Source organism: Saccostrea echinata, unplaced genomic scaffold, assembly GCF_033153115.1.
Source record: "Saccostrea echinata isolate AGI-Se365-2 ecotype Australia unplaced genomic scaffold, CSIRO_AGI_Sech_v1 ptg000044l, whole genome shotgun sequence".
NCBI classification, from domain to species: domain Eukaryota; kingdom Metazoa; phylum Mollusca; class Bivalvia; order Ostreida; family Ostreidae; genus Saccostrea; species Saccostrea echinata.
Window position 1 is genome coordinate 693,702 of NW_026889793.1, and position 16,227 is coordinate 709,928.

Sequence of the window (16,227 nt, forward strand, 5' to 3'; positions counted from 1 at the left end):
GGTCAAAAATTGTTGATGCAGTTGAAAAGGCTACATCAGTATGTATTAGCATATGAAGTTTGATAAAAATATTATGAATGGTTTCTTTAAAACTGAGCTAAACACTAATTTAAGAAAAGTGAGGTCAAGGTCAAAGGAAAGGTCAAGGTTAAAATATTGATGCAGTTGAGTAGCTCTCATGTATCAGCATATAAAGTTTGTTAAAAATATCTTGAATTGTTTCATTAAAACTGAGCTAAACACTAATTTAAGAAAAGTGAGGTCAAGGTCAAAAGAAAGGTCAAGGTCAAAAAATGTTGATGCAGTTGAATAGCTTACATCAGTATGTATCAACATCTGAAGTTTGATTACACTATCTTGAATGGTATCTTTAAAACTGTGCTAAACACTAATTTGAGAAAAGTTAAGTCAAGGTCAAAAGAAAGGTCAAGGTCAAAAAATGTTGATGCAGTTGAATAGCTTACATCAGTATGTATCAACATATGAAGTTTGATTACACTATCTTGAATGGTATCTTTAAAACTGAGCTAAACACTATTTTAAGAAAAGTGAGGTCAAGGTCAAAAGAAAGGTCAAGGTCAAAAACTCTATCAGCATATGAAGTTCGATAAAAATATCTTGGATAGTTTCTTTGAAACTGAGCTTTGAACAGAGCTAAACGCAAAGTGTGACAGAAGGACAAACGGAAGGACAGAAGGACGGAAGACGGACATGACAAACACTATATGCCCCGGCCATATTCATGGCGGGGCATAAAAATACAGCTACATGTAAATGTATTACGTTTACAATATTTTCAGTAAAGTTTAAGAATTGTAATAATGAAGGGGGATTGAAACGAAATTATGCAGCCTATTTATATATACATCTGTCAGTTTCTAATGGTTAAATGTTCAAATTACCCATTACCCATTATTTTCCTATAAGTGTTAAAATTTTAAGAAACCTCAATGAAAGTAGATGATTCCACAAGTTTAATTTGCATCTTTTCGTTGACAATGCCTGAAAACTATTTCATAGTTGGTTATTATAACTGAATGACCAATAAATCACAAGAAATATTAGATATTTATTACAATTCAAATATGGTTCACACAATTGATAATTTAAGACAGTAATTTGTTCAGTACTGAATTAATCAAATGTCACTAATGTACACGATTTCAGTGGTGCCTGTGATCTGGTTGTCGTGGTCTTGGTGCTGATTTGATGATATCATCTACACGTAGAATCATTTCAGCGGCCTCTGATGCGCTCATTAAAACCTGACGCTTCACCTGGAAGGATTCTGTAATGCCTAACTTCTCCATATCACCCACCTCACCATCAACCATATCTACAAAAACAAATACACTAAATGAGCATAAATCTCTAAGCCTAAGATATGGTCATGAGAAATTAAGAGGTGTATTTTAACATTTATATTTTCTTAATTCAAACCACAGTTTGCTTCTTTGGATTTTTTTGAAAGAAAACATGAAAAATATCTGAGTAACTGCTACGCCTTATGTAACACAATTTGCCCAAAACGTGGGATGATTTTTGTATTCATGTTTTTAATCAATATCAAATGTGTTAAAATTCTCATCAAAATATTTTCCTGTAGCATTTTAGTCATCAAAAGCAATAATATCTATTAATTAACCTAATCTGTCTTCAAATCAAATTCACTTGCTGGTTCAAATAAATAATTTGCAATTTCTCCATTTCAAAAGATGAAAAAATATAAATGTTCAAAAGTTTTACTCATCAGAATTAAGTAAGTATACAGAAAAAATGAATTGAAATTAGGACCAGGATATTATTTATTTTCTATAATATATAACAATTTAATACTATTGTACACGTATATTCTTTTTGTTGCTTTTTTTCCATGCATTTATTTACCCATTTATCCCTGCCCCCTCCCCCAAACCACAAAATATAAATGTGATGATTAATCTGAAGAAAAATTCTTATTTGAGAAGCTCAAGATTGAAGACACCCTAAATTTAAATTTAACATACTTAATCCCATGGTGTGTTTTCCTGCTGTGTGGATTGCCCTCAGCTCTGAGATCAGCTGGGCACTGTCATATCCTGCATTGTCTGCTATAGTGGTGGGAAGCTGAAAATTACACATATAAAAGAGAAAGTGTGAAAGATAACAAAAGTCAGAAACAATGTCAAATGTTTTTGCACAAATAAACCCTACTCAAACTCAACAGGTGAGCTTACAAAATACAATAAAATAAAATAATATACAGTTGAACTTAAGTATCTTGAACACAGATATTCCGAATACATGTACCTTGGATATGTCGGAGTCACTTGTGGGACCCAACAACTTTTTCTTTATGTATTTTAACCTCATCTCAAATCTTGGGATATCTCAAAAGTTTTTTCTATGTCTCACTGAGTTCGAGATAATAAGGTTTGACTGTATACTTAGATGTATGGCATAAAAATTGAAAATTATGTACCATTCTTAATGCCTTAGCAAAGGACTCCATGGCAACAGCTTCTTTCCCAGGAGTCTTTGCAGCCAATTTAGAGACAGCATCTGCCATTAGCATTTCTGAACTTCCTGTAAAACAAAGAAACTTAATATTAAACACTCTTTCTTTTGTTAAGTGGCAGACATATATAATTTTGTTGCTTGTTGCAAGAAATTTAATAAAAAATTTAAGAACACAGAAATCTTATTTTCTATGTAAACCTTTCAATGAAGATCTCTTGACACTCTATTAAAGATTTCAAACACAATTTTGTGAGAAAAAAAATTCCAATAATTTGTTGCAGTAAAAATTCATGTCACACATCTTGAATGACTTTGTAATTATGATCTTGATTTACACAGGTCTATATATGCATGCAACAGTTAAAAATGATTAATAAATAGATAAATTATTCCAACAATCAATGGACCACAAATCCTTTTAAATCCCAAAATAAGGATGACCTTAAAGATTTATGACCTTTAGTAGGGGAAGTTCATTATTTCATGTGGCATGGGCAGAAAGTAATTGCAGCGCTAAGTCCAACTAACCTCCACCAAACACCGTTTTGGTTTCCTTTACAGTCTGCGTTAGAACACAAAGGGCATCATGGAGTGACCGTTCAGCCTCATCAAGAATCTGTTTGGTGGCGCCTCGTAGAACAATGGTGCAGGCCTCACCCATCTCCACACCTAAATAGCAATCCATAAAATCTCATAAGTTCAGTATATTAGTGTTCCTGACCTTCTAAAACATTCCAAATGTGAGTATGTAAAAGCTCTGAAAAAATATTTTTAGACACTAAAAGCAAAAAAAAAACTATTGGATTTTTCTCTAAACAATTGGATGGGTTTGTTAATGTAATACATAAATATTTGTCCTACCTGAGAACTTGATTAACTTGTCCTCCCCAATCATCACTTCCTCTATAAGCTTACACTTGCCCAGGCGAACATGGTCAGGGGAGTCAAATGTGGACACAATTTCACCACCTGGAAATATATGTTTTTTATCCTGTAACTTTTAAAATGCAAATTTTTATTCAGCTTTCACTGTTTTTTTAATTAGTTTTAGAATTGTACAATGAATGCATTTACTAGAACTGCCAAAGAGCCCCCTTTTGCATATGAAACTATGTTTTAATGAAACGAAAGGCCCATGGGCCACAATGCTCACCGGAGTCACACTTGCTCTGCTCTTCTTGAGAAGACTCAGAAACTTTTTTTATCCTTTATATTCCTTGCAACTTCGTATGAGTAATCAGGCCCTGACAGTTCTAATCAACTTTTATCTATACATTCCTAGCAAAAAATTTATAATCCCAACCCTTCCTTGGGATAGTCTATTCTAATCTCTTGATCTTCACTTCCTGAGGATACTTGAATATCAATATGAACAATCATAAGCCTGCCATTCCTGAGAAGATTTTTTAAAGGTTTTCTACTAAATATTTCAATGTAAAACTTTGATCCCCTATTGTGCCCACCCTATCCCCAGGGGCCATTATTTGAACAAATTTGAAAGGCCCCATCCTACCCCTGTGTTGAGGGCTATAATTTAAACAAAACTAAATGGGCACTATCCAAGAATACTTGCATATCCATATAATTGATCATGGCCCTGCTGTTCTTCTTCAGATTTCAAAATTTTACTAAATAAAACTTAGATCCATTAATTCCACCCTGCCTCTGGGATCCATGATTGGAACAAACTTGATTATGCACTAATTGAGAATGATTGCATTTTAATATCACGTATCACTACTTTTTTCTGTATTTCTGTATATTTCCATATAAAACTTTGATTCCTTTAGTGTGGCCCCATCCTATCCCCCGTGGCCATGATCTGAACAAACATTAAACTGAATTTCCTGATAATGTTGGCATATTCAAATCATTAACCGTGGTCTTTCTGTTCTTAAGAAGAAAAAAATTTTTGCAATATATTCCTATCATGTAAAAATTTGATAGCTCAGTGGCCCCACCCTACCCCGGGGTGCAATGATTTGAACAAAATTGAATCTGCAATACCTGAATATGCTTGCATTTAACTAATTATAGCTCTGCTGTTCTTGAGGAGACTTTTATATATTTTTTCCTATGTAAAACTTCAGTCACCTATTGTGGCCATACCTTACCCCCAAATCCCGTACCCCCAACCTCGCCCTCCAACCCTAACCGTGATTTGAAAAAAATTGAATCTACACTTTGTCAGGATGCTTTCAAATAGGTTTTTAAGTTTTCTAAACCAATGGTTCTTGAGAAGTAGAATTTTAAAAGCTACCATCTTATTTTCATAAATTCTTAATCATCTCCCCTTAAAAAGAGAGTGTGGTTGTGGTCCTTCAGTTGAACAAACTTAAGTCCCCTTCACCCAAGAATGCTTTAAGGCAAGTCCATTGAAATTTACCCAGTGGTTCTATAAAAGAAGTCAAAAATATAAGAAGTTTACAGACAATTAAAACACAACACACAGCAGTCAGCTGGTCAGACAGACAGACAAATGGACAGACAAATGCCAGACATTCTTTCATCAGAAAAGCCCACATGAGCCTTTGGCTCAGGTGAGAAACAGACTTGGGCAATATTAATACTGCCTATTATATACTTGTTCATAAGAATTAATCCTGACCAATAATAGTACAAAAAAAACTACCTACCAGTGACTAATGCTAGCCTCTCTATTCCCTCAAAATCAGCATGCTCAATGGCCATCACACCAGCATCAGCAAACAGCTGCTCAGGGTAGTTATAAATTAATTGCCTGTAAGGATGAAATCACATTTGAACTGTGCCATCTAGTACACCAAATACAAGGAATACCAGAGATACCTGTAGGGCAAAGGAAACTTTCATTCTCAACTTTGAAATTTTAAATATTTGCATATCTCTTTTTTGTAATCCCCAAAGTTTGAGATGCCAAGGTCTTACTCTATAATGTTCTATATTTTCTGTTTCTGTATGCAGAGACTCATTCGTTACGACAACTTTGAAAAGTTAATTCCTTCAACAAAAAATATAAAAGTGCATGAAATATTTGAAATGTTCGGCACTTACCTATTGATGAACACATTACAGCCATGCTTTACAATTTTGTTAACTTTATCCCTCATCTTCTCTTTTTCGGCCAATTCTAATTCTGCTACTTTGGAAACAGCATCTACTTTCACTTTGCTTCCAAACACCTACAAATTTTTTAATATATTGTATGTCGAGAAGAAATGCTAATGGTAAATCTAATAGTTCTATGTGGAAACAAACAATAATTTATTAAGTTTATAATCAGTCAGTATTTAAACCTTGGAAATTTTAAATATGCCCAGGACACTTTATGGTTAGCAATATTCAATTGCCATTATTTAAGAAAGCAATAGCACTTCATGATAGATATGCAGGTGTGAAGCATTGTAGTTCATGTATCTCATGAATTCTCAAAAATTAAGTTCATATCTTATATTTGCCTTATTTTCCTGATGACTTGCCACATATTTTTGTCATTTAAAGATCTTTTTTTAAAAAAAAAAAAAAAAAAGACTTTGCACTATTTTTTTTACTTCAATCACATCACAATGGAAATATTCTTACTCATCCCACAGTAGTTCATGAGAACATGAACTTTTTCTAATTTGCAAAGAATCTTAAGGAAAATTATTTGGAAATGTACATATTTGAAAATCTGTACCTTGATTTTATCTGTGTCCATGGGTGTGTTAGCTATTAAAATTTTGGCATTCTCTATCCTCTTGGGTTGGTTAACACCTATCTTCTTATCCAAGAGAAAACCTTAACAAAATACACAGAATATTCTCAGTTTATGCACTGCAAAACCTTGAAAGCATCTTTAAAACATTTTTCAAAATTTTATGGATATCTTCTAGCAATCAAAATGCATTGATAATATTGCAATTAAACATATAAGCCAATGTCATCAGTTACAGTTGTGCCCAAAATACTTAAATATTGCTCTCTTTAACAAAACCTCGCATTCATTACCTTCAATGGTATACTGAGCTACACAAAAATCAACCAAACTCACCTTCATCTAAGTATGAGTCTTGTAAGCCACCTCCAGATTTCTTAATGAGGTGAATGGCATCTAAATTACCACTGCCCTATAAAGGATTAAAATTTTTGTCAGTTATAACCAGCTACTGTAAATCACTTTTTATTTTACTTTACTGTCACATAATTACATGAGTCTGTCTGCTCCATAAAATTTTCTCGCTGGTATTTATAATGTTAAAGGTTACAAACAATGAACACAGCTTGCTAAAATTTTCTCTCATAAAAAACCAAACAGCTATCTTGTGCAAGTAAGGTGTCGCAAAAACATAGTGATCAACAGTATATAATATCTTACCTATACAAAATTACTTAGATATTTTAACCATATTTTGCAACCATAGACTTAGGTTTTCAAAACCCAGTATATATTTTCTGACGAAAATAACTAACAAATTGAATAATACCTTATAAATTATTACTGAAGTTTTACATTTTCGTCTTTTGCAAGAACATTAACTCTTACTGTTTACATATAAAAAAAATCATGCCACATAACTTAACAATGTGGTGCAAAGGACTTGAACCCCAGGAAATTAGTTTAAATTAGTTTTATAGACAATTTCCTACTAAAATCAATACTACATTTCTTGTTGTACCTTTAACCTTAGAACTGCATCTACAGCCAGTTTAGAGAAGTGGTCTTTATACTGAGTGAGGATTTTGGAGCTGAGGGTTGTACGAGCAATGTTCATCAAGTCCTCTCGAAACTTCTTCTCATTATTCCTGAAAAGGAAAATCAACATTCAAATGCTAAATAATAAACTGAAGTATTTTTGTCAGATTCGATACAATACTTTTTCAAGAAATACACCAGTTCCTCCATTATGGTTTTTATCAAAAATCATTGCAAATTATTTACATTTCTGTCAGACAATTTATCAACATACACTGTATTTCACTGCCATGACTTTCTCAGTAATGCAAACCAGAATAACTTGTCATATTGGTGGGGAAAAAATATATATAAGAAAATAGAAACAAAGAAGCAGCCATGCATGTTAATGTCTACTGATCTTACTTGGTGATTATGTACAGAGAGGGTGAGGTTCAATAGTGATGTAAAAACAAAGTTACCCATTATCTCTGGCAAAATTCTGTAGTGCCTTCCTGGCCTCATCTGTAGCCTTCCTCCATCCAGATATAATGGTCTGGGGGTGGATCTTTTGGGAGATTAATGACTCAGACTCCTACAACATTCACGCAAAAATCAACAGGAGCATTCCCTTGCTCCAGCAAATGTAATAATATATAATGTTACTTAGGAAAAACTGCAAAATCAGGCAAAATTCTTCCATCTTTAATGTCTAAACCATAAAAACAATATGAAAAAGTAACTTCAACAGGGTTCTCCTTAAGAACTGATGTAGCAGGAGACATTAGTAGAAGGGGGTCTGGGATTCCTCCCCTAAAGGGGGTTGAGGGGGCATACCAGAGTATCCAGGGGGATAACATTATAGACAGGGATATTCCCTGGCCCCTGGGTCTTACTTAGGGACAACCCTGCTTTAATTTTTCTCAAAGAATACATGTATGCAGATTTTGAGATCAGCTAACATCATGATTATCCTGAATCAAACTTATTATTTTTTTTTAAATCTTTGGGACATCAATTGGAACCTAAATCATTAGTGCAAATAAAATTTTACCATGAAAAATAGCAAGATTCTTGATACTCTAAGCATTAGTAATATATTAGTCTCAAAAGAATGAAACAGGGGCCTTACTCTCAATAATTCACTAGCCAGGACTACTACAGATGTGGTCCCATCTCCAACCTCATCATCCTGCACTTTGGAGATATCTAAAAAATAATCCACAAGTTATTAGTATGTTTACTTTTCCATTCATCCCTCTCTCTCTCTCTCTCTCAAACACATACATGTCAAAGCTTTGTTATACTCATGTTTCAACTCAATTCTAATACAGTTAAATGAACTTGCTTTTCAGATTTTTTAAGACAGCTCTCTCTGTCTCTCTGATCTGATCAAATGCTAGCTTGAAGTGTAGACAATTTTCTCATATTTCTGTCACATTGTGTATAAACTTGCGAAGTCTTAAAACGAGACAAAGTAAAATTTTGCTTCCTAACCATACTCTTCGTAACATTTGAACATTTACTTGTACTTTGCAAAAATAAAATTTAGGATTTTCAATGATACTGTTTTCAGAATTTGATAAGGAATATCAAAGTTAAATGAATAAAATACACGTAACTTAAGAAAAAGGAAAGTTTTCAACTTTCTTAAAAAGAGAACAAATAAAACACTCAAACATATTTGTTTACTTTCAATAAAACAAGTCATCAATATCACCACATCAGCTCCTGATTCGAGTTCTATCAATGCGAGTTCTATCAATCCATGCTCTGATTGGTCAACTGTTCTCATTAAATATTCACAAGAACAAACAACTGTTATCTGATGCAGCCATGATTTTTTTAAGTGTGAGAGCAAATTGAAATCTATGCCTTTTAACAGTGTAAAATGTTAAATAAATTTAAGTAACTTACCCACTAAGATCTTTGCTGCTGGGTTGTCAATGCCTATAGATTTTAGAATTGTGGCTCCATCATTTGTGACTTGTATTCCACCAGAGCTTTGTAATATTTTGTCCTGTTAATCATATTATTAGCAATTTACACCTGTTTTGACTTATTTGATAAGAAGTTTGCTTTTCATAGAAGATCTGAAGTACATTAAATAGAAAGTTCTGCATGTATATAGTACAAGAATTAATATTTATATATTTTTTACATTTGAAAAAAAATGAACTTTTGTTCTGTTGGAGAAAAACAATTATTTGTGCAAAGCCCTGCAAATTTAAAAAAGAATTTTTCCCTGTATTGTTCTTTATCAAAGGGTACTCTAGATTCCTTACTTTTCACCAGTACTTAATATTGTGGAATGACTCTTAAACATCAAATTGCACATAAATTCACAATTGGTCTGTTGGTCAAAAATTTTTACATGCATTTAAGCAGCATAAAAGTAAAAAGTGAGAATTTTTACTTCACTTGTGGTGCTTCTGAAATTGTGTTAATAAATTCCTTGCATCTAGGGCTGTCACGGTTCCAAAATTTTTCGGGTCGGTTCGGTTCTGTAAATTTTCGGGTTGGTTTCGGGTTTTTTGGGTCGGGTATTTACATCTATTTTAAACCTTAATTTAATAAATTTAACTTGAAAAATATTTATTTGTTACATTAAAGGACAAGGTGCATTTGGTGCAAAATTCGGCCCCGTGTCAAAATTAAATAATACTTCTCAAAACTCTTTGAGAGAGTATATATTTTCATGAAATTATCAATATATACATGTACAAAGCTTTATTTTTGTTTTATGTAAACGTAAAGGTAGCATAGTTTAAGATAACGTTGTGATATTTTGACGTTGCTTTATGCGACGTCATGAACAGGAATTTACCGTCATGTTTTAAAATAAATCCAGCTTACCTGTATATTTTATTATGTACGTTAATTAAATCTCATTTTCATAAACGTACATTTCGATGTATTGGTATACATGTGATAGCATATCATCATCATGTTTTCTAAATTATTTTTCATAACTAAAGACAAATCTTTAAATCAATTGGTATGGTTGGCTTTGAAAATTTTTGAATCATAAGGGGAAAATATATAAATGTATATGTACAGTACATTCTTAGCGGATTTCTCACTTTCCGCGCCTCGCATTGACACAAGCAAAGTTATTGGCTCTGTTTGTTAACTTGACGAACTGTAATTGCCAAACTTTGCAAAAAAGACTTAAAGACCGTAAGACTTTTTCTTGGATTTTGATTGCAGGTGTTCAAGAAAATTATTTTGTGTGTAATACTATGTCAGTAAGATTTTGGTCTTCCTGCTTATCTGCATTAAATTTAAAAAATAAATAAATAAATAAATAAAAACACAGTTTACTTCTCCGCAAATGCTTGACATTGCTTTTCTGTGGATTGATTTACATAAGTTTAACTGTGTCTATATTATAATACTTTATTTACGCTGTCCAGAGGCAGAGCCCATTCTTGAAAAAAGGAATGCATGCGAACCTTCGTTTATTCTTTTCTTTCAGCAGTTTCGGAAACATTCCAACGTCGAATTATCAGCTATGAATATCATTTTTTTTTCTCAAAAAATGCAGCTTGTTCCGACACGAATATATTAGGATCTACGGGTTATTGAACAGACAGCATGTTTTAACGATGTTTTAACTTTCACATTAATTCATCCCCGTGGTGGACAAGGAGCAAAAGGTACTACCTGGTTCATAGAGGATTTCGCGGAAAAGAAAAGAAAACACTAGTACTTCACGGTAAAGAAGGATTTTTCGTGGAAAAGCAATGTCGACTCGCGGAAAAATTTAACAGCGCAATTGAGGAATTTTCCTGTAATTTTTCCCAGAAAAGGGAGTGAGGTGTTCCATACCAACTCAAAACAAAAAAAAAGATCGACCCAAAGGAGAAAACCTTTTTTTAAAAAAGAAAACTAACCCCAACCCATCCTTGCAAGCCAGGGGTCCTGAGTCAACACGCTGCCGTTGGACCCCTGGCATATTTCATTCAATATTCGTGGGCTTGCTTCTCTCATTGAGAAGCACCAATCAAATTAAAGTTTTCATAAATAGTTAGATAAGGATTCAGTTGACACCTCAAATGCACGTGTTACAAGTTGTTTATCATAGAATGGCTTAATGTGATTGTCGCTAAAGTCAGCCCACAAATATTGAATGAAATATGCCAGGGGTCCAACGGCAACATGTTGACTCAGGATCCCTGGCTTGAGAGGATGACCCCAACCTGAAATACCTATTTTGAAAGGGGGTGTCACTTTACCTTCCTACATATCATATAAACTTTACAAAGTTTTCTTAACCCTTCCCCCTTCATATTTTTTGTATTTTTACTGTATGAATTTTATACAAGTGGTGGGTGTTGGGGTGGGGTCCGGAACCCCTCCCCCTGCGGATCCTTACTACTTCCTCTAAGTAATTGATACCTTTGTGACGACAACTTACGCAAGCGGGTGTTTCAAGGAAAAAAACAACATTTTTTAGACTTTGAGAACATTTTATCATATAAAGATTACATTATGAACTAATCTAGATTATTTCAAGGATAAAGTGCCTGCCTTAAATTATTTTCCCAGGAAAATTGTTCAAAGACAATCAAGATTTAGTGAACAGATTTCACTGTAATTTACTTATATCGGTAATCAATATGTAAATACTGTATTCAATTACTTTATCTTGGTCTAATATAATGTTAAGAATCCCTCAATTTAATATTGTGAACCTAAGTTAACCCTTGAAAGTAGATGACCCTTTTGTTCATAACAAACAGAAAGCAATATTAATTTTATTTTGTTATTCAGGGAAAGGAAACAGACAGTACAGTTAATACTTTTTACATGTTTTATGGGGGGGGGGGGGGGGGTCTATTCAATGAGAACTTTGATTACATGAAATATTTAGAGTCCCTGTATCACATATTGTATAGGCGTAGAAATTAAAGCAAAATAGTTCTATATTCAGTTATTAATTAAATGTATATTTTCAAGATGACAAAAATTAAAAAAAGGGAAAAAAAGTGTCGTGGGAAAAGTATTGTGTTCATCGTGGTAACGAATTTCAAGTAAACCTTTACCATTTATACGTGTAAGGGGAGGTTAAGATTTTTTCGACATGAATTGAAACATTTTTTCAATTCAAATCAGCATTGAAACTACGTGCCTGAACGTTACGTGTGGATAAACTGAGAGTATGAACAGATTAAACAAACAAAATGTACACAAGGAAAAAAATCCGAAACAAGGGAGGGGGTTGGAGACGCCCGGCACGCCGGTGCTGGATCCGCCTTTGAATACATATATATTATTATAACAGTAACTCGATCCGAAGAGCCGTATCACGCCTCAAGATTACAGGCGCGGATCATCAGATCAAACGAAACGCGGTGCCTGATGATCAGCACCGTGGAATCTATTTCATAATAAATCCGATGCTCTTAAAAAAAAAACTAACTGAAGTTACTGATAAACATTTATGACAATCTAGATTATGTTCGGAATTGATCTACATTGCACATATTTTATACTGAGAGGCACACTGTTAAATCTATTGTGATATTTTGCCAATTTAATTGTCTTCTATCTTGGAAACTTAGCCTCTAATTTTCACTATAATAGCTCAAAAAATCACATCCAGTGGAGTAGCTGCCATTAGACACTTAAGGCACGTGCCTACACTTGATTTTTTTTTCAGAAAAAAATTAGAAACAAAACTGTATAAAAGAAAGAAAATGATAGTTAACCGACAGTTTCACTGTGGGACTTTTTATAAAATGTCTTGAAAATTTCTATATGCAAGTACATGTCATTAAATATAGATATAAAACTCCCCTGACGCTCACAATTAACTTTTTTATGGCTGTCCACCCGAATTTACCACTTCTTTGTGGGTAGACTAGATTAGCTTTTTTTCTGGAAAAAAATCTTTTTTTTTTCATTATTTATTGTAAAACATTTCTTTGAGTCTGATTATTTTTGAATACTTTTTTAATAACTTTCTTCTTCATGTTCTAAATTTGATTACGCCGAAAAAAATATTAAAACTCTTCTAACTAAAGATTTCTGGTTAAAAAGTTGGACTGCACTTTCTTAGCTTTTCTACTTAATATGAAATTTCATTTTAAAGAGACCCAGAATTTTGTAGTTTAAATGCCCAGAATTTGTCACCCAGGGGTCTTAAAATCGTGAAATCCATTTTCCGTCGGGGGGCTTCCCCCCCCCCCCTGAACCCCCTACCAAGGCGCTGCCCTGGACCCGCTGGGGGCCTTGAGCGGCTTCCAGACCCCTCGCCGCACACAGAATAATTTGTGCCTATACTTCATCAAAGTTCTAGCTACGCCCCTGATATCCAAGTACATGTAAATGGTCCATTTTCCCAACAGGTCAAATAGATCGGGGAAACCATTGTGACGTCAATTTTCAAAAATGACGTATAATTGCTTTATACTGTTCTGCTTGACATGAATATGGACACAGGCACTGGGTAATAAATAAACTAAATGTAAAATGATATTTATACGACAATTGTAAATACTGCATTTTTTGTGAACTGCTACTTTTTTCAACCACCTAATGTCAATCTAACTCGTACCACTGTCGTTTGGTTAGGGAGCGCGGAAGTAACTAAAGATGCTATATACTAATATAGGCCCAAGGTATCTGAATTTGAACAACGTGTAAAGAATTAATACAGACCAGATCTTCATAACATTGATATGATGATTTCATTCTTTATATTAAAGGATTTTTAGCGATACGTGGCGAGGTATATTCTCAATATTATTTAGATATAGCAAAACACCGTCGAATGCATGTGTATATGCATGCTGTAAAATGAACACATTTTTTAAAAATAAACATGGTCCGCACAATATCACCATCGTAATTTTTTGCATATAAGATGCTTTCAAATTGATGTTTCATTTGTGAAAATTACAAAGTGGTGATATAATGCGGACCTATCGAAAAATGCTTTTAAGTCCCTGATTTTTAACGATTTTTCCGGAAATACGCATTCCGTGCATGATTTGACCACGAATAAACAGTATACAGGGGACACATTCTCAAAGTTTGGGTTTATTTTTTTAACAAGCATGTATCCAACCTTTATTTTCAATGTAAAGTTTTGATTCAGCGTAAACTTTAATTTTTAGAAATTCTCAGGGCCAAATATTATATCAAATGAACCTTGTCCTTTACATTGAAAACAAGTCTTAACCATGCGAACGTCTAGAAATCGGTGACTTGGCCTACTATTAGCCACAACCTGACCATTCCTGCTCGTTTTGATAATTATCTAATACTTCCGTGACAAGTGTTTCGTCATGGAATGAAGTAGATTTAAGTTGTGATGTTTATTTATCACTGTTATCGTCATCATTCCTTTGATTTCGACGCCATTTTTTGTATTAAACAGACTCTAATATATAAACCAGACCCGAACCAAAATCCGGAAAAATGGAACCGGAACCGAAGCGAACAACTTGGACCGCGGTTCTCGGTTATTTTAGGTACTCGTGACAGCCCTACTTGCATCTTATTAGGAATCTACAGTATTTCAAAAGGATGGCTTACTTTAACTCAAAAATTCAACAACAAAAACTTACCATTCCCTTAGGTCCCAGTGTGCTTTTCACCAGATCACCAATAGCAATAGCTCCCACAAAGGAGGACTGGTAGACAGAACATTATACAATATAATATTAGCTGGCAAAGTTTTCCCAATAATTTTCACATTATTATTACTAAATGATCAATTTTTTGATTTTTGAAAATAAAAACTGGTAGACCAATCTAAGACCTTTAGTCAATTCTTTAGTAAAAAATATTTTTTGTCCATATTTTAAAAAGAGCCTTTCACATCATTTTACAATGAAATCTAATAAAAATGGCTAAAAAAATAGTTTATTGGGGGTAAAATTACCTCATTTTGTTGAGGAAACTGCATCTATTTGGTTGTGATATTGGGGTCATGAAAAACACTTCTTTAATTGATATTATAAATAACCTATTTCTATCATTTACCAATCTGGCAGTTTCTGCCTTTTCCTCTTCTGCCCCTGCATTGAAGATCTGTACCGGATTCAAAGACACCTTTCAAATAAAAGTGTGAGAACTTAGCCTTGTTTACAAAAGGAATATGGTTTGATTTTCTGACATACCTTACAATTAAGTAAAGCTCAATTCATTTTTTTTATACAAAATATATTTTTCTGTAACCTCAAAACAGCAAGGAAAAATAGGGAACTTTATAAACAAGACAAGAGGAAATTCAAAATAGGCTTTCTCATGATGTCTTTTGCCAGTGTACTGGTTTACAAACATTCCAAATCTGTTTAAAGATTAATCATTTAACAAACCCAATTATTGGATGCATTTAACATTAAGCAGTGTTAAGCATGTTGTCTTTGTTGAGGAAAAAGTTACGAAAATATTGAAAATGTTATTCTTTGTTTGCTGATGATCATAATGAAAATATCCATTTAAAATAATTGAAAATATGCAACACAAAGTTTGGAAAAGTTTCTGCTGAAAAAAATAAGCCAGAGTTTACTGAGACTAAAGACAATTCAGAGAGCGTGTGAAATCATGTTTTTAATAAAAAGCACATGGTTACCATGCGTCATGATGTTTCAAGCAAAAAAAGAAATATAAAATGTACATTTTATTTTAAAAGAAAAACTTAAGTTTCGAATTAAGCGATAAACAGATAATAGTCAAACCATTATTCTTTTGGAAAAGGTGTCCTTTCTTCACAATTAGAGCCAAACTGTATAAACAAATCCAAAATATCTCGAAGCTTCCCTTCGGATTTCAAGCTATTTCCGGTTATATATTTCCTTACCCCGAGCCCGATTTTTAAACAATTATTTTAAAAAGGGAGAGAGGCAGTTTTTTCCCCCCTTGATTTTGAACAAAAAGTGTCAGTATTTTTTAGATTAAACAAGCCCGTAGAACGCGGGGGCCAAGGGGCCCGGTCCCCACTTTTTTCTGAGTATAGTATTTTGCTATACTAAATTTTCCTTTTGACCCCCCCCCCCACTTTTTGATGTTGTAAAGTCGAGCACTGACAAATTAAAGGATTTGGACAGTAATTTTTGTTTTTGGTTTTGTTTTTTTTTTTA

At 33.4% G+C, this 16,227-nt stretch overlaps 1 protein-coding gene across 1 annotated transcript; it reads right to left on the reverse strand.

Annotated features, from left to right (window-relative positions):
* Positions 1–1,049: 1,049 nt before the first annotated feature.
* LOC133201506 (T-complex protein 1 subunit beta-like) lies at positions 1,050–15,931 on the reverse strand. Its single transcript, XM_061337303.1, has 16 exons — positions 15,826–15,931; positions 15,128–15,196; positions 14,710–14,775; positions 9,050–9,152; positions 8,265–8,341; positions 7,615–7,727; positions 7,137–7,263; positions 6,512–6,587; positions 6,158–6,258; positions 5,533–5,660; positions 5,136–5,239; positions 3,361–3,468; positions 3,028–3,168; positions 2,462–2,565; positions 2,007–2,106; positions 1,050–1,336 (listed from the first exon to the last, which is right to left on the reverse strand). The coding sequence occupies exons 1-16, from the start codon at positions 15,826–15,828 to the stop codon at positions 1,164–1,166; spliced, it is 1,593 nt and encodes a 530-aa protein (XP_061193287.1). The 5' UTR covers positions 15,829–15,931; the 3' UTR covers positions 1,050–1,163.
* Between the last annotated feature and the right edge of the window lie 296 nt (positions 15,932–16,227).

What these genes read in the sequence shown, in the direction of transcription:
- LOC133201506 (XM_061337303.1), bottom strand. An exon ending in AATTTTGCCAGAGATAATGG is followed by an intron (nt 7,264 to 7,614) that starts GTAACTTTGTTT and finishes TTTCCTTTTCAG; the next exon opens with GAATAATGAGAAGAAGTTTC. An exon ending in CAAAACGGTGTTTGGTGGAG is followed by an intron (nt 2,566 to 3,027) that starts GTTAGTTGGACT and finishes TTTGTTTTACAG; the next exon opens with GAAGTTCAGAAATGCTAATG.